The sequence below is a fragment of the Ranitomeya imitator genome, chromosome 6 (genome assembly GCF_032444005.1).
Source record: "Ranitomeya imitator isolate aRanImi1 chromosome 6, aRanImi1.pri, whole genome shotgun sequence".
NCBI classification, from domain to species: Eukaryota; Metazoa; Chordata; class Amphibia; order Anura; family Dendrobatidae; genus Ranitomeya; species Ranitomeya imitator.
In genome coordinates this window covers 13,013,871-13,036,010 of record NC_091287.1, presented here as the reverse complement: position 1 = coordinate 13,036,010, position 22,140 = coordinate 13,013,871, and the positions used below count along the sequence as shown (strand labels likewise).

The 22,140-nt window shown below is 52.3% G+C and overlaps 1 protein-coding gene across 5 annotated transcripts in view; it reads left to right on the top strand.

The window, feature by feature from the left end:
• The window catches only part of NBEAL2 (neurobeachin like 2), a 184,947-nt gene that overhangs the window by 93,262 nt on the left and 69,545 nt on the right, over positions 1-22,140 (top strand). For 4 of the 5 annotated variants that reach the window (XM_069729156.1, XM_069729153.1, XM_069729155.1 and 1 more), the window contains exons 2-10: positions 11,565-11,653; positions 12,415-12,567; positions 14,105-14,186; positions 14,277-14,407; positions 14,503-14,585; positions 14,707-14,792; positions 16,658-16,958; positions 18,511-18,617; positions 21,397-21,480. In XM_069729156.1, coding sequence (XP_069585257.1) covers positions 11,565-11,653; positions 12,415-12,567; positions 14,105-14,186; positions 14,277-14,407; positions 14,503-14,585; positions 14,707-14,792; positions 16,658-16,958; positions 18,511-18,617; positions 21,397-21,480 — 1,116 coding nt within the window. The remainder of the gene's footprint in view (positions 1-11,564; positions 11,654-12,414; positions 12,568-14,104; positions 14,187-14,276; positions 14,408-14,502; positions 14,586-14,706; positions 14,793-16,657; positions 16,959-18,510; positions 18,618-21,396; positions 21,481-22,140) is intronic. The other variant, XM_069729154.1, reaches the window with a different exon arrangement.

Here is a 22,140-nt window from a genome sequence, read left to right as displayed (position 1 = left end):
ATGGCGTCCTGTGACTGGGTGATGACGCTACGACCTGAGCAGGTAACTGACCGGATCCTGTGGATAGTGGGATATTTCCAGTAATGGCGTCCTGTGACTGGGTGATGACGCTACGACCTGAGCAGGTAACTGACTGGATCCTGTGTATAGTGGGATATTCCCAGTAATGGCGTCCTGTGACTGGGTGATGACGCTACGACCTGAGCAAGTAACTGACTGGATCCTGTGTATAGTGGGATATTCCCAGTAATGGCGTCCTGTGACTGGGTGATGATGCTGCGACCTGAGCAGGTAACTGACTGGATCCTCTGGATAGCGGGATATTCCCAGTAATGGCGTCCTGTGACTGGATGATGACGCTACGACCTGAGAAGGTAACTGACCGGATCCTGTGGATAGTGGGATATTCCCAGTAATGGCGTCCTGTGACTGGGTGATGACACTGCGACCTGAGCAGGTAACTGACTGGATCCTGTGGATAGTGGGATATTCCCAGTAATGGCGTCCTGTGACTGGGTGATGACGCTACGACCTGAGCAGGTAACTGACCGGATCCTGTGGATAGTGGGATATTTCCAGTAATGGCGTCCTGTGACTGGGTGATGACGCTACGACCTGAGCAGGTAACTGACTGGATCCTGTGTATAGTGGGATATTCCCAGTAATGGCGTCCTGTGACTGGGTGATGATGCTGCGACCTGAGCAGGTAACTGACTGGATCCTGTGTATAGTGGGATATTCCCAGTAATGGCGTCCTGTGACTGGATGATGACGCTACGACCTGAGCAGGTAACTGACTGGATCCTGTGGATAGTGGGATATTCCCAGTAATGGCGTCCTGTGACTGGATGATGACGCTACGACATGAGCAGGTAACTGACCGGATCCTGTGGATAGTGGGATATTCCCAGTAATGGCGTCCTGTGACTGGATGATGATGCTGCGACCTGAGCAGGTAACTGACTGGATCCTGTGTATAGTGGGATATTCCCAGTAATGGCGTCCTGTGACTGGATGATGATGCTACGACCTGAGCAGGTAACTGACTGGATCCTGTGGATAGTGGGATATTCCCAGTAATGGCGTCCTGTGACTGGGTGATGACGCTACGACCTGAGCAGGTAACTGACTGGATCCTGTGGATAGCGGGATATTCCCAGTAATGGCGTCCTCTGACTGGGTGATGACGCTGCGACCTGAGCAGGTAACTGACTGGATCCTGTGTATAGTGGGATATTCCCAGTAATGGCGTCCTGTGACTGGATGATGACGCTACGACCTGAGCAGGTAACTGACTGGATCCTGTGTATAGTGGGATATTCCCAGTAATGGCGTCCTGTGACTGGATGATGACGCTACGACCTGAGCAGGTAACTGACTGGATCCTGTGGATAGTGGGATATTCCCAGTAATGGCGTCCTGTGACTGGATGATGACGCTACGACCTGAGCAGGTAACTGACTGGATCCTGTGTATAGTGGGATATTCCCAGTAATGGCGTCCTGTGACTGGATGATGACGCTGCGACCTGAGCAGGTAACTGACCGGATCCTGTGGGTAGTGGGATATTCCCAGTAATGGCGTCCTGTGACTGGGTGATGATGCTGCGACCTGAGCAGGTAACTGACTGGATCCTGTGTATAGTGGGATATTCCCAGTAATGGCGTCCTGTGACTGGATGATGACGCTACGACCTGAGCAGGTAACTGACTGGATCCTGTGGATAATGGGATATTCCCAGTAATGGCGTCCTGTGACTGGGTGATGACGCTACGACCTGAGCAGGTAACTGACTGGATCCTGTGGATAGTGGGATATTCCCAGTAATGGCGTCCTGTGACTGGGTGATGACGCTGCGACCTGAGCAGGTAACTGACTGGATCCCGTGTATAGTGGGATATTCCCAGTAATGGCGTCCTGTGACTGGGTGATGACGCTACTACCTGAGCAGGTAACTGACTGGATCCTGTGTATAGTGGGATATTCCCAGTAATGGCGTCCTGTGACTGGATGATGACGCTACGACCTGAGCAGGTAACTGACTGGATCCTGTGGATAATGGGATATTCCCAGTAATGGCGTCCTGTGACTGGGTGATGACGCTACGACCTGAGCAGGTAACTGACTGGATCCTGTGGATAGTGGGATATTCCCAGTAATGGCGTCCTGTGAGTGGGTGATGACGCTGCGACCTGAGCAGGTAACTGACTGGATCCCGTGTATAGTGGGATATTCCCAGTAATGGCGTCCTGTGACTGGGTGATGACGCTGCGACCTGAGCAGGTAACTGACTGGATCCCGTGTATAGTGGGATATTCCCAGTAATGGCCGCCGTCGTCCTTTTGCTTTGGATAAAGTCTTGTGTGATTAGTTTTTCGCTCTGGCTTTTCTCTCTTGAATCCAGTCTATAACTCCGTTACTACTATGGCTGACAAATATGGCCACCTTAAAGGGATAGTCCACCTCTGACATTTTTACTCAATGTCCTTCCTTTCCGCGTAGCAGATCAGTGATAATTGGTCATTATATATACACCGTTATGTGCATTCTGCACTTTTCCATTTCTCCCCATTGTTCACTACGTGAACGTTCCTGACAACCTAAGGGAAATGTAATAGCAGTAGGAGTCTGACAACTAATTGCTGACAACTTTTGCCGCCCTGTCGTAAAAACCCGCGCACATTTCTCCCCCACTTGGGTCAATGTCTCCTTTGCGGTTCTCCGCTATAGTTAATAGGATTATGGCTGGAAAGTGCAATTCCCCAATGTCTAAGAGCCGGAGTCCTCTGCTCTTCTTCGTGCGGAGCCGCGGGGTGTAACGTTGGCATTTCCCACGGCCGGTGGAGGCTGCGGTCACGTACAGGCGATAATCTGGTCATAGCTGGGTAAATATGATGTGGCGGTGCCTGGGTGTGAGCTGAGATACAGCGTGAGGTTGCGGGGAGGGAGGGCGGCCATCTCTGCTTGCTGTCAGTGACTGAGATCACTTGTTACACAGCTGAGGATACAAATGTATCCAGTGTAGATGGAGTCAGGGGATACAATGTATCAAATGCAGGATTCCATCTGTGCAGGGTTCTTGGCGCTCAGTGGAAACTACTGAAAATGGTGAAGAACTGGATCATAAAGTGTGAGCGCCGGCTGTGGCACTTCTGGCATCTCATGCCTCCTCAGGCTTGGTGCACATGTTGTTCATTGGCAGCAGATTTTTCGGCACCATAAAATGTTAGCAGGAAATAGCTACAGGAATAGTTTTTGATGCATTTTTACATGGTTTTTACTTTTTTTTGTGTTTTTTATGTATTCATTTGGGTTAAAAACACTGATAAACGTGACGCTGCAGAGCTGTAAAGATGGACTGATGGTTCACAGCCGCCAGGAAGGTCCGCGCAGCGCCTGCAGGAGACCCCCGAAACCTCACTGCCCTTGCTGGTTCTGTCTTTTTTTCTCTTGAAAAGCACATGGAACAAATGTGCCAAAAAAAGAGTGAGCCTGCCGGTGCGAGGAGTCTGCCGGTGCGAGGAGCCTGCCGGTGCGAGGAGCCTGTCGGTGCGAGGAGCCTGTCGGTGCGAGGAGCCTGTCGGTGCGAGGAGCCTGTCGGTGCGAGGAGCCTGTCGGTGCGAGGAGCCTGTCGGTGCGAGGAGCCTGTCGGTACGAGGAGCCTGTCGGTGCGAGGAGCCTGTCGGTGCGAGGAGCCTGTCGGTGCGAGGAGCCTGCCGGTGCGAGGAGCCTGCCGGTGTGAGGAGTCTGCTGTGGAGCCTGCCGGTGCGAGGAGCCTGCCGGTGTGAGGAGTCTGCTGTGGAGCCTGAGATCTCGGGTCACTATTCCTGTGAATGTTCCAGTGCGGATAGAACATGGTCACATTACTCCAGCGGATCCTGCAGTCTTCCTCGTACGTGAAGGACGCGTTCACATGGCGCAGATACAAATAATGCTGCGTTCTGTCCCTCGGTGTGAACCTGGCCGGACCCTGTGCAGAGCGACGCGGCTTTATATTCAGTGATGAGATGAGGTTTATTCTCATTCTAGTTCTTAGTTTAATTTTTTTTTCTCTCCATGGAGTCTTCTTTTTGCTTCACTTGTAAAAGTTTCGTAAGATTGTCTAATGGAAAACAAGCCCCACTATGTGAGTAATCCGCTGTGATCAGACGTGCGGTGACGGATCCTGCAGATAACGGAGCCGCGTGATATCACGTCAGATTGTCTAATGGAAAACAAGCCCCACTATGTGAGTGATCCGCTGTGATCAGACGTGCAGTGACGGATCCGGCAGATAACGGAGCTGCGTGATATCACATCAGATTGTCTAATGGAAAAGTAGCTCCACTATGTGAGTGATCCGCTGTGATCAGATGTGCGGTGACGGATCCTGCAGATAACGGAGCCACGTGATGTCACGTCAGATTGTGTAATGGAAAACAAGCTCCACTATGTGAGTGATCCGCTGTGATCAGATGTGCGGTGACGGATCCTGCAGATAACGGAGCCACGTGATGTCACGTCAGGTTGTGTAATGGAAAACAAGCCCCACTATGTGAGTGATCCGCTGTGATCAGATGTGCGGTGACGGATCCGGCAGATAACGGAGCTGCGTGATATCACATCAGATTGTCTAATGGAAAACTAGCTCCACTATGTGAGTGATCCGCTGTGATCAGATGTGCGGTGACGGATCCTGCAGATAACGGAGCCACGTGATGTCACGTCAGATTGTGTAATGGAAAACAAGCTCCACTATGTGAGTGATCCGCTGTGATCAGATGTGCGGTGACGGATCCGGCTGATAACGGAGCCGCATGATGTCACGTCTGATTGTGTAATGGAAAACAAGCCCCACTATGTGAGTGATCCGCTGTGATCAGACGTGCGGTGACGGATCCTGCAGATAACGGAGCTGCGTGATATCACGTCAGATTGTGTAATGGAAAACAAGCCCCACTATGTGAGTGATCCGCTGTGATCAGACGTGCGGTGACGGATCCTGCAGATAACGGAGCCGCGTGATGTCACGTCAGATTGTTTAATGGAAAACAAGCCCCACTATGTGAGTGATCCGCTGTGATCAGACGTGCGGTGACGGATCCTGCAGATAACGGAGCCGCGTGATGTCACGTCAGATTGTTTAATGGAAAACAAGCCCCACTATGTGAGTGATCCGCTGTGATCAGACGTGCGGTGACGGATCCTGCAGATAACGGAGCCGCGTGATATCACATCAGATTGTCTAATGGAAAACAAGCCCCACTATGTGAGTGATCCGCTGTGATCAGACTTGCGGTGACGGATCCGGCAGATAACGGAGCCGCGTGATGTCACGTCAGATTGTTTAATGGAAAACAAGCCCCACTATGTGAGTGATCCGCTGTGATCAGACGTGCGGTGACGGATCCTGCAGATAACGGAGCCGCGTGATGTCACGTCAGATTGTGTAATGGAAAACAAGCCCCACTATGTGAGTGATCCGCTGTGATCAGACGTGCGGTGACGGATCCTGCAGATAACGGAGCTGCGTGATATCACATCAGATTGTGTAATGGAAAACAAGCTCCACTATGTGAGTGATCTGCTGTGATCAGACGTGCGGTGACGGATCCTGGCAGATAACGGAGCCGCCTGATGTCACGTCAGATTGTCTAATGGAAAACAAGCCCCACTATGTGAGTGATCCGCTGTGATCAGATGTGCGGTGACGGATCCTGCAGATAACGGAGCCGCGTGATATCACGTCAGATTGTCTAATGGAAAACAAGCCCCACTATGTGAGTGATCCGCTGTGATCAGACGTGCGGTGACGGATCCTGGCAGATAACGGAGCTGTGTGATGTCACGTCAGATTGTCTAATGGAAAACAAGCCCCACTATGTGAGTGATCCGCTGTGATCAGACGTGCGGTGACGGATCCTGCAGATAACGGAGCCGCGTGATATCACATCAGATTGTCTAATGGAAAACAAGCCCCACTATGTAAGTGATCCGCTGTGATCAGACGTGCGGTGACGGATCCGGCAGATAACGGAGCCGCGTGATGTCACGTCAGATTGTTTAATGGAAAACAAGCCCCACTATGTGAGTGATCCGCTGTGATCAGACGTGCGGTGACGGATCCTGCAGATAACGGAGCCGCGTGATATCACATCAGATTGTCTAATGGAAAACAAGCCCCACTATGTGAGTGATCCGCTGTGATCAGACTTGCGGTGACGGATCCGGCAGATAACGGAGCCGCGTGATGTCACGTCAGATTGTTTAATGGAAAACAAGCCCCACTATGTGAGTGATCCGCTGTGATCAGACGTGCGGTGACGGATCCTGCAGATAACGGAGCCGCGTGATGTCACGTCAGATTGTGTAATGGAAAACAAGCCCCACTATGTGAGTGATCCGCTGTGATCAGACGTGCGGTGACGGATCCTGCAGATAACGGAGCTGCGTGATATCACATCAGATTGTGTAATGGAAAACAAGCTCCACTATGTGAGTGATCTGCTGTGATCAGACGTGCGGTGACGGATCCTGCAGATAACGGAGCCGCGTGATATCACGTCAGATTGTCTAATGGAAAACAAGCCCCACTATGTGAGTGATCCGCTGTGATCAGACGTGCGGTGACGGATCCTGCAGATAACGGAGCTGTGTGATGTCACGTCAGATTGTCTAATGGAAAACAAGCCCCACTATGTGAGTGATCCGCTGTGATCAGACGTGCGGTGACGGATCCTGCAGATAACGGAGCCGCGTGATATCACGTCAGATTGTCTAATGGAAAACAAGCCCCACTATGTGAGTGATCCGCTGTGATCAGATGTGCGGTGACGGATCCTGCAGATAACGGAGCCACGTGATATCACGTCAGATTGTCTAATGGAAAACAAGCCCCACTATGTGAGTGATCCGCTGTGATCAGACGTGCGGTGACGGATCCTGCAGATAACGGAGCTGTGTGATGTCACGTCAGAGTGTATAATGGAAAACAAGCCCCACTATGTGAGTGATCCGCTGTGATCAGACGTGCGGTGACGGATCCGGCAGATAACGGAGCCGCGTGATATCACGTCAGATTGTCTAATGGAAAACAAGCCCCACTATGTGAGTGATCCGCTGTGATCAGATGTGCGGTGACGGATCCTGCAGATAACGGAGCCGCGTGATATCACGTCAGATTGTCTAATGGAAAACAAGCCCCACTATATGAGTGATCCGCTGTGATCAGATGTGCGGTGACGGATCCTGCAGATAACGGAGCCGCGTGATGTCACATCAGATTGTCTAATGGAAAACAAGCCCCACTATGTGAGTGATCCGCTGTGATCAGACGTGCAGTGACGGATCCGGCAGATAACGGAGCTGCGTGATATCACATCAGATTGTCTAATGGAAAAGTAGCTCCACTATGTGAGTGATCCGCTGTGATCAGATGTGCGGTGACGGATCCTGCAGATAACGGAGCCGCGTGATATCACGTCAGATTGTCTAATGGAAAACAAGCCCCACTATGTGAGTGATCCGCTGTGATCAGACGTGCGGTGACGGATCCTGCAGATAACGGAGCTGTGTGATGTCACGTCAGATTGTGTAATGGAAAACAAGCTCCACTATGTGAGTGATCCGCTGTGATCAGAAGTGCGGTGACGGATCCTGCAGATAACGGAGCCACGTGATGTCACGTCAGATTGTGTAATGGAAAACAAGCCCCACTATGTGAGTGATCCGCTGTGATCAGATGTGCGGTGACGGATCCGGCAGATAACGGAGCTGCGTGATATCACATCAGATTGTCTAATGGAAAAGTAGCTCCACTATGTGAGTGATCCGCTGTGATCAGACGTGCGGTGACGGATCCTGCAGATAACGGAGCCACGTGATGTCACGTCAGATTGTGTAATGGAAAACAAGCTCCACTATGTGAGTGATCCGCTGTGATCAGATGTGCGGTGACGGATCCGGCAGATAACGGAGCCGCGTGATGTCACGTCAGATTGTCTAATGGAAAACAAGCCCCACTCTGTGAGTGATCCGCTGTGATCAGACGTGCGGTGACGGATCCGGCTGATAACGGAGCCGCATGATGTCACGTCTGATTGTGTAATGGAAAACAAGCCCCACTATGTGAGTGATCCGCTGTGATCAGACGTGCGGTGACGGATCCTGCAGATAACGGAGCTGTGTGATGTCACGTCAGATTGTCTAATGGAAAACAAGCCCCACTATGTGAGTGATCCGCTGTGATCAGACGTGCGGTGACGGATCTGGCAGATAACGGAGCCGCGTGATATCACGTCAGATTGTCTAATGGAAAACAAGCTCCACTATGTGAGTGATCCGCTGTGATCAGATGTGCGGTGACGGATCCTGCAGATAACGGAGCCGCGTGATATCACGTCAGATTGTCTAATGGAAAACAAGCTCCACTATGTGAGTGATCTGCTGTGATCAGACGTGCGGTGACGGATCTGGCAGATAACGGAGCCGCGTGATATCACGTCAGATTGTCTAATGGAAAACAAGCTCCACTATGTGAGTGATCCGCTGTGATCAGATGTGCGGTGACGGATCCTGCAGATAACGGAGCCGCGTGATATCACGTCAGATTGTCTAATGGAAAACAAGCCCCACTATGTGAGTGATCTGCTGTGATCAGACGTGCGGTGACGGATCCGGCAGATAACGGAGCCGCGTGATATCACGTCAGATTGTCTAATGGAAAACAAGCCCCACTATGTGAGTGATCCGCTGTGATCAGACGTGCGGTGACGGATCCAGCAGATAACGGAGCTGTGTGATGTCACGTCAGATTGTCTAATGGAAAACAAGCCCCACTATGTGAGTGATCCGCTGTGATCAGACGTGCGGTGACGGATCTGGCAGATAACGGAGCCGCGTGATATCACGTCAGATTGTCTAATGGAAAACAAGCTCCACTATGTGAGTGATCCGCTGTGATCAGATGTGCGGTGACGGATCCTGCAGATAACGGAGCCGCGTGATATCACGTCAGATTGTCTAATGGAAAACAAGCCCCACTATGTGAGTGATCTGCTGTGATCAGACGTGCGGTGACGGATCCGGCAGATAACGGAGCCGCGTGATATCACGTCAGATTGTCTAATGGAAAACAAGCCCCACTATGTGAGTGATCCGCTGTGATCAGACGTGCGGTGACGGATCCAGCAGATAACGGAGCTGTGTGATGTCACGTCAGATTGTCTAATGGAAAACAAGCCCCACTATGTGAGTGATCCGCTGTGATCAGACGTGCGGTGACGGATCCTGCAGATAACGGAGCCGCGTGATATCACGTCAGATTGTCTAATGGAAAACAAGCCCCACTATGTGAGTGATCCGCTGTGATCAGACGTGCGGTGACGGATCCTGCAGATAACGGAGCTGTGTGATGTCACGTCAGAGTGTATAATGGAAAACAAGCCCCACTATGTGAGTGATCCGCTGTGATCAGACGTGCGGTGACGGATCCGGCAGATAACGGAGCCGCGTGATATCACGTCAGATTGTCTAATGGAAAACAAGCCCCACTATGTGAGTGATCCGCTGTGATCAGATGTGCGGTGACGGATCCGGCAGATAACGGAGCTGTGTGATGTCACGTCAGATTGTCTAATGGAAAACAAGCCCCACTATGTGAGTGATCCGCTGTGATCAGATGTGCGGTGACGGATCCTGCAGATAACGGAGCCGCGTGATGTCACGTCAGATTGTGTAATGGAAAACAAGCCCCACTATGTGAGTGATCCGCTGTGATCAGATGTGCGGTGACAGATCCGGCAAATAACGGAGCCGCGTGATGTCACGTCAGATTGTCTAATGGAAAACAAGCCCCACTATGTGAGTGATCCGCTGTGATCAGACGTGCGGTGACGGATCCAGCAGATAACGGAGCCGCGTGATGTCACGTCAGATTGTGTAATGGAAAACAAGCCCCACTATGTGAGTGATCCGCTGTGATCAGACGTGCGGTGACGGATCCAGCAGATAACGGAGCCGCGTGATGTCACGTCAGATTGTATAATGGAAAACGAGCCCCACTATGTGAGTGATCCGCTGTGATCAGACGTGCGGTGACGGATCCTGCAGATAACGGAGCCACGTGATGTCACGTCAGATTGTCTAATGGAAAACAAGCCCCACTATGTGAGTGATCCGCTGTGATCAGACGTGCGGTGACGGATCCGGCAGATAACGTCAGATGTCTTTTTGGCTGATGTGTGAGGACAATGTCTCCACGTTTTCCTCCTCCTGGGCGGTGCACCGCTGAGGAGCCGCGTCTCGGGCCCTCGCCCTCCATCCTTTAAGCGGGTGTTGCCGCAACCTGTGGCCCTCTAGCTGTTGTAAAACTATAACTCCCAGCATGCCCTGATGACCAACAGCATGGTGGGAGATGTACTTCCACATCAGCTGGCGTTCTTTAGATGGCTGTGTCTCTAGGAAAACGCAAAGCTAGATCTTTGTTTTAATTTCCTGAGCGGGGGTGGGCACTTTCAGCAGGGGCGGTACGGCTTATATTTGTCTTAAAGGGAAATGCTCTTTTTTCAGTTTGCTCATCTTCTCTCTTCCGCTCTCCTATCTGTGTCTTTCTGGAGAGACAGTTGTTGTTATGACGTCTGAAGTGACCTGTTCTTTAATGTAGATACAGTAGGTCACTTTAAGCCTTAAAGGCACCCTAATCTTTCAAAATGTGAAAAATGTCAGAAACAGTTCGTGCAGGTAGAGGAGAACCAGTGCCGAGCCTCACCCCTGGGGTGTAGATGTGTGCGGCGCCTCAGGAGACCCGCGTGTGCGCCGTGAAGCCAGATATGCGATCTCCGCCGGCTGCAGAGAGATTTCTGCTTATTCAATGAATACAGATTCTTAGAGGAGAAAATTGTGACCTTTTAAAAGCGCTGACGCTGCGGCGGATCACGGGGCGTTCCGGATCACGGCTGTCACTGCAGCTCCCACACCCAGCATTACCAGATTCCTGAGCGGCAGATCTGCTCAGCTATGGTAAAATATGGCATGGGAAAGACATAACGCTGCCGGCCCGGGCGCGTGTGCACCTTTAAATATTGCGAAGCACGTTGCTGAGCCCTGCGATCTGTATGCGATCATCACCGCCACCTGAACGTGAAGTTAACATCTTAAAAGAAAAATGATGAAATACCAAAACTAACGACAGCAAATTACGGCAGCAAATTACGACAGCAAATTACGACAGCAAATTAGGACAGCCCTCCCCCGCTGTGTAATCGCGATGTACCGGGATGGGAAACGAGACAGAAGTGAAGTAACCGCGAGCTCTCGGCAGCGTTTCCTCTCACCGCCATCACACTTGTAGTTTTTGGTTTGGTTTTGGGGGATGCTATGAACATAAAGGGTTAATGTAGTTCTCTGCGGAGGCTGAGAGCCTCCGATTTTGGCCGTCGGCCTCTCGGTCCAGCGGCTCCTGTGTTATTATAAGTCCCATCACATCGTGCAGCAGCCGAGGGGGCCGCCACATCGGGGTCTCACAGCAGTCGGGGGTCCTGACTTATGGGGGGCTGCCTCTCACATCTCCTGCCTCCTTCTTGCAGAAAGACCTGAATTACCTGCAGCAATGGCTGGAAGCTTTTGTCACCAACTTCGAGAAGATCATCACTGTGAACACGCTGGAGCCAAGAAGGTGGGAAATTGGGGCGACCGCCATGTCTTATCCTCCAGTCACCTCCAGAGCTGCACTCACTGTTCTGCTGTTACATCACGTCTTATCCTCCAGTCACCTCCAGAGCTGCACTCACTGTTCTTCTGTTACATCACGTCTTATCCTCCAGTCACCTCCAGAGCTGCACTCACTGTTCTGCTGTTACATCATGTCTTATCCTCCAGTAACCTCCAGAGCTGCACTCACTATTCTGCTGTTACATCATGTCTTATCCTCCAGTAACCTCCAGAGCTGCACTCACTATTCTGCTGTTACATCATGTCTTATCCTCCAGTAACCTCCAGAGCTGCACTCACTATTCTGCTGTTAGATCATGTCTTATTCTCCAGTCACCTCCAGAGCTGCAGTCACTATACTGTTACATCGTGTCTTACCCTCCAGTCACCTCCAAAGCTGCACTCACTATTCTGCTGTTACATCACGTCTTATCCTCCAGTCACCTCCAGAGCTGCACTCACTATTCTGCTGTTACATCACGTCTTATCCTCCAGTCACCTCCAGAGCTGCACTCACTGTTCTGCTGTTACATTACGTCTTATCCTCCAGTCACCTCCAGAGCTGCACTCACTATTCTGCTGTTACATCACGTCTTATCCTCCAGTAACCTCCAGAGCTGCACTCACTATTCTGCTGTTACATCGTGTCTTATTCTCCAGTCACCTCTAGAGCTGCGGTCATTATATTATGCTGTTACGTAATTAGGCTGGTGTTATTCCTTACAGGCCGGAGGACGCTTCGTCGGAGATCCCGGTGTTACCCAGAGATGTTCTTAAGGTCCTGAGCCAGCAGCTTGGTTTGTGTGCGGAGGATATTGGCTCTGATGTCAGCCTGAACCAGGCGCTTCTCCTCCTCAAGTTCTTCATCATCATCAGCAGGTACAGGGGCGATGGTATAGGAAGCACCCTGCTGACGGGGGGGTCCCTGCTGATGGGGGGGTCCCTGCTGATGGGGGGGGGGCCCTGCTGATGGGGGGGTCCCTGATGATGGGGGGGTCCCTGCTGACGGGGGGAGGCCCTGCTGATGGGGGGGTCCCTGCTGACGGGGGGAGGCCCTGCTGACGGGGGGGGGCCCTGCTGATGGGGGAGGCCCTGCTGATGGGGGGGGTGTCCCTGCTGATGGGGGGGTCCCTGCTGATGGGGGGGGTGTCCCTGCTGATGGGGGGGTCCCTGCTGATGGGGGGGTCCCTGCTGATTGGGGGGTCCCTGCTGATCGGGGTCTCTGCTGATGGGGGATGTCCCTGCTGATGGGGGGGCCCTGCTGATCGGGGTCTTTGCTGATGGGGGATGTCCCTGCTGAAGGGGGGGTCCCTGCTGATGGGGGGGTCCCTGCTGATTGGGGTCTCTGCTGATGGGGGATGTCCCTGCTGATGGGGGGGCCCCTGCTGATGGGGGGGTCCCTGCTGATCGGGGTCTCTGCTGATGGGGGATGTCCCTGCTGATGGGGGGGCCCCTGCTGATGCGGGGGTCCCTGCTGATCGGGGTCTCTGCTGATGGGGGGGGGGGGTCCCTGCTGATGGGGGGTGCCCTGCTGATGGGGGGGCCCTGCTGATGGGGGGGCTCTGCTGATGGGGGGGGGGTCCCTGCTGATCGGGGGTCCCTGCTGATCGGGGGGTCCCTGCTGATCGGGGGGTCCCTGCTAATCGGGGGTCCCTGCGCGGTCATTCAGACCTCATCGGTCCTCTCTGTGTCTCCCATCATGGCCGCTAGCCCCGCTCTGCCAGGATGGTCCTCGTCTCCCTGGGGCGTACGCAGCGTGAGCGGACCCCAGTTATAAATATCTCGCCCGCCTGTATAATGATACAGGAGGCATCGGCGGGGGCGACCGCGGTTTCCTGCGAACCCCCCTCCTTCTGCTCACTGTGAGAGCTCAGGACCCTTCAGTTACCGTGGTAACCAATTCCATCATGGCTGCAGGATTTCAGGATAGAAGAGGGGTGAAATTCAGGACGGTGCATCCTCCACATTGGCCTGCAGCCCCCGATAATATGGGGAAGGGGGCTTCTATAAATGAAGGGTCCCCATGAGAGCAATTTGTCCAAATACCGTATCCCATGATGCATCACTCCCGGTCACTTTTTAGACATGTTCCTATTGTGGGCGGAGCTTAGTAGTCACATGACTGCGTCTAGCGGTACATCCGCCTGTTGGCGAGTTCTCCATGTCGCCGTCAGATCGTAGTGTGGGTACCAGATTCTGGGTGCTGAAATATCTGCAGCGCATCCGACCAGTCGCCAGCCCGGAAAATGGCGTCCAGGAGAGAACTCGCTAGCATGGGGCTCACACAGACGCGGAGGGGAGGGGGACCTGTCTTTTGGGTGGGGCGTCTCTAAATCACAGTGACCCCTCCGGCTATAATTTAGCTCTCATCTGCATTAGCCGCCATATTTTTTCACTGACTTCTGGCTTCTTCCAGGAATTTGGAGAATGTGGAAAAGGAGCGGACACCGGTTTTCGTTTCCGAGGTCATTCATCTATTAACCGCATCTACAATCAAGGTAGAAATGTCACATTTTATAGATTTTATTTAGTTTTTTGCCTTTTTAATATTCTGGGTCATTAGAATGCTTTATTTTCCTTCCCTGCAGCTAAAGAGTCCGGTGCATGAAGAGGAGCTGCGAGCGCAGCGCTCGCTGACTGAGAGCGTCGCCGTCTACGCCCTGCACCTCTGCGAATGCCTCTTCGATCCGTACCAGACGTGGAGGAGACAGCAGGGAGGGTGGGTGCAGATCGGGGTCCTGCGGAGCGCGGCTGCTCACTGGAGATATTTGCCGATAACGGTGATTTTTATATTTTGCTCTGTTTTTTTCTTAGGGAAATTGTGAGCGCAAAAGAAAAGAGCAAATATAAGTTCTCCCCTGCCGCGCTGCCCCAAGAGTTCTGCAGCTTCTTTCATGGTAAGGGTCAGAAGAGAGCGCTAATGAGGAAGGGGAGGGTCAACATGGCGTCAGGACCTCCCAGGTTTGGGGTGGCTGATAACTTAGAGCAATAGCTTGTAAAGCTTATTATTTCTTGTAGACGCCTTCCACAATGGAGATCATCTTCCTGACTCGGTCAAATTACGTCTGGTCCATCTGTTCGGAGCCATCATCACCGGCTCTAAGGTGAGTCCGCCATGTTTACTGAAGACTGTGGGACAACTCCTAGGCCCGCTGCTGTCCTGTCTGTACCGCCGTGCCATCGTGTGCTGGGGCAGTGCCAATGGCACAAAATGTAGGCCTCTAAGGCTAGAAGCTTTCATTTCCTTATCTGTAGGGTCCATAGCAACCAGTCAGGGTTTAGCTCTGAGTTTCTGGAACTCGGTGTCAACAGCAACCAGTCAGGGTTTAGCAACCAGTCGGGGTTTAGCTCTGTTTTTGGACCTTGGTATGCATAGCAACCAATCAGGGTTTAGCACTCAGTTTCTGGACCTCAGTGTCCATAGCAACCAGTCAGGGTTTAGCGCTCAGTTTCTGGACCTTGGTATGCATAGCAACCAGTCAGGGTTTAGCGCTCAGTTTCTGGACCTTGGTATGCATAGCAACCAGTCAGGGTTTAGCGCTCAGTTTCTGGACCTTGGTATGCATAGCTACCAGTCAGGGTTTAGCACTCAGTTTCTGGACCTCAGTGTCCATAGCAACCAGTCAGGGTTTAGCGCTCAGTTTCTGGACCTTGGTATGCATAGCAACCAGTCAGGGTTTAGCGCTCAGTTTCTGGACCTTGGTATGCATAGCTACCAGTCAGGGTTTAGCGCTCAGTTTCTGGACCTTGGTATGCATAGCTACCAGTCAGGGTTTAGCGCTCAGTTTCTGGACCTTGGTATGCATAGCAACCAGTCAGGGTTTAGCGCTCAGTTTCTGGACCTTGGTATGCATAGCTACCAGTCAGGGTTTAGCACTCAGTTTCTGGACCTTGGTATGCATAGCTACCAGTCAGGGTTTAGCACTCAGTTTCTGGACCTCAGTGTCCATAGCAACCAGTCAGGGTTTAGCGCTCAGTTTCTGGACCTTGGTATGCATAGCTACCAGTCAGGGTTTAGCACTCAGTTTCTGGACCTCAGTGTCCATAGCAACCAGTCAGGGTTTAGCAACCAGTCAGGGTTTAGCACACAGTTTCTGGACTTCGGTGTCCATAGCAACCTGAGCGTCATTTTCTTACTTGCATTAGAAAGATGAAAGCCGATCGCTGATTGGTTAATATGGACATTGGTGGTCAGAAAAAGTCTGCTAAAATATAGTTGCTGGTGTTGGAAAAAAAAGTTAAAAACTCCAATCTTGGTGACATGAACACTGCAGGTGATAAAATAATAAGAGCTGAACTCTGGTTGCTATGGACATAGATTTGCTGAACTCTGGTTGCTAAGGACACAGATTCGCTGAGCTGTGGTTGCTATAGACTGTGGTTGAGAAGATGACTGCTGGACACTGGTTGCCATTGTCAACATGATTTTGACTATTAAAGCTACGCTGGTTGTTATGGGCAACACCTATGTTTTTCTCTAGGCCCCATTAAAGGGGATGTGGTCTTTTCACGATCCATTTTCGGATGTCCCATTAGATAGAGGCTCCCCTGTAATGGCTGTACTTTTACTAAATTGGTCTACCTTTGTTCTTCCATTAATTCTTCATGTCCTGAGGACAGATGTGATCACAGGATCCCCTAGTCTGCCATAGTAACTGGGGGTTTCCACAGGGGAGACTCCCATTAACGAGCCCCAGTTTATGACTGGTTGATTGATAACGTTAGAAATCCCCTTTAATCACAGTTTGTGGAGATTTTACCAGTGAAATCCCCACCGGTGCCAGAAATAAACTGTCTCGTGGGGGGAGATCTCGGCTAATGAAACCCCCTCATTATTAGAGAGGGTTCTAGAGAATACAGAAATGTCTCCCGCGTCATATTCGGGTGCTTCCACCGAATCGGCGGCTGTGAAAACGCTGTAAAATCACGATGCGTGCCCAGTAAAGTGGGTTTTTTTTTTGTGTGTCAGTGGAACGCGCTGCACCTCATCACCCCGGCCTCCGTGGACGTCCTGATGCTGGTCCTGCAGAGCTGGTGCGCGGCGCAGGAGGACAGGGACCCGCGGCTGCTGCAGCTGGCACTGGACTGCCTGATCGCCATCACCCACATCCTGCACGGCAGCAGCCCCGACCGCCGGAGGGTGGAGATCAGATACATCCTCGACTGCTATTTCAAGGTCCTAAACTGCGACCGGCCCCTGTGTTCTCCGGAGACTGCGCCAGGGTCCCACTGGGAAGAAGGGCTGCTGGCCCTGCGCATCAACATGCTGCGTAAGTGGTCACCAAGGCCGGGGCTATGGGGGGTGATGCAGCCAAATAGCATCCGTGTCATCCCGGATCCTCAGCCGGCAGCCAATATGACCGGCATTCTACCCCCAATATGACCGCCATTCTGCCCCCAATATGACCGGCATTCTACCCCCAATATGACCGACATTCTGCACCCAATATGACCGCCATTCTACACCCAATATGACCGCCATTCTGCACCCAATATGACCGGAATTCTGCACCCAATATGTCCGCCATTCTGCACCCATTATGACCGCCATTCTGCACCCAATACGACCACCATTCTGCACCCAATATGACCGCCATTCTGCACCAATATGACCGCCATTCTGCCCCCAATATGACCGCCATTCTGCCCCCAATATGACCACAGTTCTGCACCCAATATGACCGCCGTTCTACACCAATATGACAGCCATTCAGCACCCAATATGACCGCCATTCTACACCCAATATGACCGCCATTCAGCACCCAATATGACCGCCATTCTGCACACAATATGACAGCCATTCAGCACCCAATATGACCGCCGTTCTACACCAATATGACCGCCATTCTGCACACAATATGACAGCCATTCAGCACCCAATATGACCGCCATTCTGCACCAATATGACTGCCATTCTGCACCCAATATGACCGCCATTCTGCACCCAATATGATCGCCATTCTGCCCCCCATATGACCGCCGTTCTGCACCCAATATGACCGCCATTCTGCACCAATATGACTGCCATTCTGCACCCAATATGACAGCCATTCAGCACCCAATATGACCGCCATTCTGCACCCAATATGACCGCCATTCTGCACCCAATATGACCGCCATTCTGCACCCAATATGACCGCCATTCTGCACCCAATATGATCGCCATTTTGCACCTAATATGATCGCCATTCTGCACTCAATATGACCGCCATTCTGCACCCAATATGACCGCCATTCTGCACCCAATATGACCGCCATTCTGCACCCAATATGACCGCCATTCTGCACCCAATATGACCGCCATTCTGCACCCAATATGATCGCCATTTTGCACCTAATATGACCGCCATTCTGCACTCAATATGACCGCCATTCTGCACCCAATATGACCGCCATTCTGCACCCAATATGACCGCCATTCTGCACCCAATATGATCGCCATTTTGCACCTAATATGATCGCCATTCTGCACTCAATATGACCGCCATTCTGCACCCAATATGACCGCCATTCTGCACCCAATATGACCGCCATTCTGCACCCAATATGACCGCCATTCTGCACCCAATATGACCGCCATTCTGCACCCAATATAACCGCCATTCTGCACCCAATATGACCGCCATTCTGCACCCAATATGACCGCCAATCTGCACCCAGGATTACATAACTGATGCCATCAGGACCCTGTGAAAGCCAGGGGGCCACTGTGCTATAACTTACAATTCATTACCGCCGACATTTCCAATCATAAGACTGAATTGCATCTAGTATGGACGTTGCTTCATCAGACGCTCGCTGACTTCTCTCCTTGATCTTAGGCGCTATTCCCCAGATGCTGGACTGCAGCGACCGCCCCGTCCTACAGGCGATATTCCTCAGCAATAATTGCTTTGAGCACATCATACGTCTGATCCAGAACAGCAAGGTAAGGTCTGTGCGGGGGTCAAAACCGGTGTAGTCTCCGAAAGTTCAGAATCCCCCCCCATCTCCTGAAGTCTCATAGGTCTGTAATGTTAGAGCGCCCTCTAGTGGAAAATGATGAGGGAACTGCAAATTGTCTCCCTCTCAGCAGATATATCAATGAGATAAAAACTGCATTGGAATCCAAGGAGCAAAATGTTGTGTAGCGCCCTCCATGTGCCAGGACTGACCTAACCCCAGACCCCTGCGTGTTCTTACTGCCTAATCCCTACACCTCTCTCATCATCCTCTGCTGTCCTCCATGTTGTGTCCCCTCCTCTGACCACGTCCATTGTGCTCCATGTTGTGTCCCCTCCTCTGACATCGTCCATTGTGCTCCATGTTGTGTCCCCTCCTCTGACACCGTCCATTGTGCTCCATGTTGTGTCCCCTCCTCTGACATCGTCCATTGTGCTCCATGTTGTGTCCCCTCCTCTGACATCGTCCATTGTGCTCCATGTTGTGTCCCCTCCTCTGACACCGTCCATTGTGCTCCATGTTGTGTCCCATCTTCTGACACCGTCCATTGTGCTCCATGTTGTGTCCCCTCCTCTGACATCGTCCATTGTGCTCCATGTTGTGTCCCCTCCTCTGACATCGTCCATTGTGCTCCATGTTGTGTCCCCTCCTCTGACATCGTCCATTGTGCTCCATGTTGTGTCCCCTCCTCTGACACCGTCCATTGTGCTCCATGTTGTGTCCCCTCCTCTGACACCATCCATTGTGCTCCATGTTGTGTCCCATCTTCTGACACCGTCCATTGTGCTCCATGTTGTGTCCCATCTTCTGACACCGTCCATTGTGCTCCATGTTGTGTCCCCTCCTCTGACACCGTCCATTGTGCTCCATGTTGTGTCCTCTCCTCTGACACCGTCCATTGTGCTCCATGTTGTGTCCCATCTTCTGACACCGTCCATTGTGCTCCATGTTGTGTCCCCTCCTCTGACACTGTCCATTGTGCTCCATGTTGTGTCCCATCTTCTGACACCGTTCATTGTGCTCCATGTTGTGTCCCCTCCTCTGACACCGTCCATTGTGCTCCATGTTGTGTCCCCTCCTCTGACACCGTCCATTGTGCTCCATGTTGTGTCCCATCTTCTGACACCGTCCATTGTGCTCCATGTTGTGTCCTCTCCTCTGACACCGTCCATTGTGCTCCATGTTGTGTCCCATCTTCTGACACCATCCATTGTACTCCATGTTGTGTCCTCTCCTCTGACACCGTCCATTGTGCTCCATGTTGTTTCCCCTCCTTTGACATCGTCCATTGTGCTCCATGTTGTGTCCTCTCCTCTGACACCATCCATTGTGCTCCATGTTGTGTCCTCTCCTCTGACACCATCCATTGTGCTCCATGTTGTGTCCCCTCCTTTGACACCGTCCATTGTGCTCCATGTTGTTTCCCCTCCTTTGACATCGTCCATTGTGCTCCATGTTGTGTCCTCTCCTCTGACACCGTCCATTGTCCTCCATGTTGTGTCCCCTCCTTCTGGCTTCCGTCCATCGTGCCCCATGTTGTGTTCTTTCCCCTGACACTCTCCATCATACCCCATGTTGCATCCACCTTCTGACACCCGTCCATCGTGCCCCATGTTGTGTCCCCCCTTCTGGCTTTTGTCCATTGTGCCCCATGTTGTGTTCTTTACCCTGACACCGTCCATTGTGCTCCATGTTGTGTTCCCCCTTGTGACACCGTCCATCGTGCCCCTTCTTATGTTCTTTCCCCTGACACCGTCCATCATACCCCATGTTGTGTTCCACCTTCTGACACTGTCCATAATACCCCATGTTGTGTTCCACCTTCTGACACTGTCCATAATACCCCATGTTGTGTCCCCCCTTCTGACACTGTCCGTCATACCTCATGATGTGTCCCCCCTTCTGACACTGTCCATCATACCTCATGGTTGTGTCCCCCCTTCTGACACTGTCCATAATACCCCATGTTGTGTCCCCCCTTCTGACACTGTCCATCATACCCCATGTTGTGTCCCCCCTTCTGACACTGTCCATAATACCCCATGTTGTGTCCCCCCTTCTGACACTGTCCATAATACCCCATGTTGTGTCCCCCCTTCTGACACTGTCCATCATACCTCATGTTGTGTCCCCCCTTCTGACACTGTCCATCATACCTCATGGTTGTGTCCCCCCTTCTGACACTGTCCATAATACCCCATGTTGTGTCCCCCCTTCTGACACTGTCCATCATACCCCATGTTGTGTCCCCCCTTCTGACACTGTCCATCATACCTCATGGTTGTGTCCCCCCTTCTGACACTGTCCATCATACCTCATGTTGTGTCCCACCTTCTGACACTGTCCATAATACCCCATGTTGTGTCCCCCCTTCTGACACTGTCCATCATACCCCATGTTGTGTCCCCCTTCTGACACTGTCCATCATACCCCATGTTGTGTCCCCCCTTCTGACACTGTCCATCATACCCCATGTTGTGTCCCACCTTCTGACACCGTCCATCATACCCCATGTTGTGTCCCACCTTCTGACACTGTCCATCATACCCCATGTTGTGTCCCACCTTCTGACACCGTCCATCATACCCCATGTTGTGTCCCACCTTCTGACACTGTCCATCATACCCCATGTTGTGTCCCACCTTCTGACACTGTCCATCATACCCCATGTTGTGTCCCACCTTCTGACACCGTCCATCGTGTCCCTTGCTGCGCCCCTCGTCTCGTCTGATTAACAGCTCTTTGTGCATGTGACCTCTCTACAGCTTTATTTGAGCAGCGGTCTCCGGCCAGAGGAGAGTGGGAGTGATCTGACCACTCGGCTGCTGACCGAGCCCGATATCATGAAGGTATTACCTGGTCATGGAGTGCAGTGAATTGTTTTGTGTCCCATTGCTTTCTGTTAATACATCCTCATGTCTGGTATGGTGTCAGCGGGGGGCGCTGTCCAGTACGGGAGATCACTTATGTACTGTTGGTCACAAATGAAGGGTCAACGCCACCTAATAGACGGTCACAGGGTCACGGTCACCCTAATAGATAGGTCAGAGTCATACAGTGTGATCACCCTGCTGCCATGTCTGCCCCCCCCCCCCCCCCCCCCTCACTAGGTAGCGGGACCTGTTCTTCTGGATGTTCTTTGTCTTGCTCTAGGTGGTGGTTTAAGATCAGAATAGTGTCAGGTATCCCCTCCTCTGCTTGGGGGCCTCCTCTTGGCTCCTGCACCCAGGGGCCTCCTCTTGGCTCCTGCGCCCAGGGGCTTCCTCTTGGCTCCTGCGCCCGGGGGTCTCTTCTTGGCTCCTGCGCCCGGGGGTCTCTTCTTGCCTCCGGCGCCCGGGGGTCTCTTCTTGCCTCCTGCGCCCGGGGGCCTCCTCTTGGCTCCTGCGCCCAGGGGCTTCCTCTTGGCTCCTGCGCCCGGGGGCTTCCTCTTGCCTCCGGTGCCCGGGGGTCTCTTCTTGCCTCCTGCTCCCGGGGGCCTCCTCTTGCCTCCTGCGCCCGGGGGCCTCCTC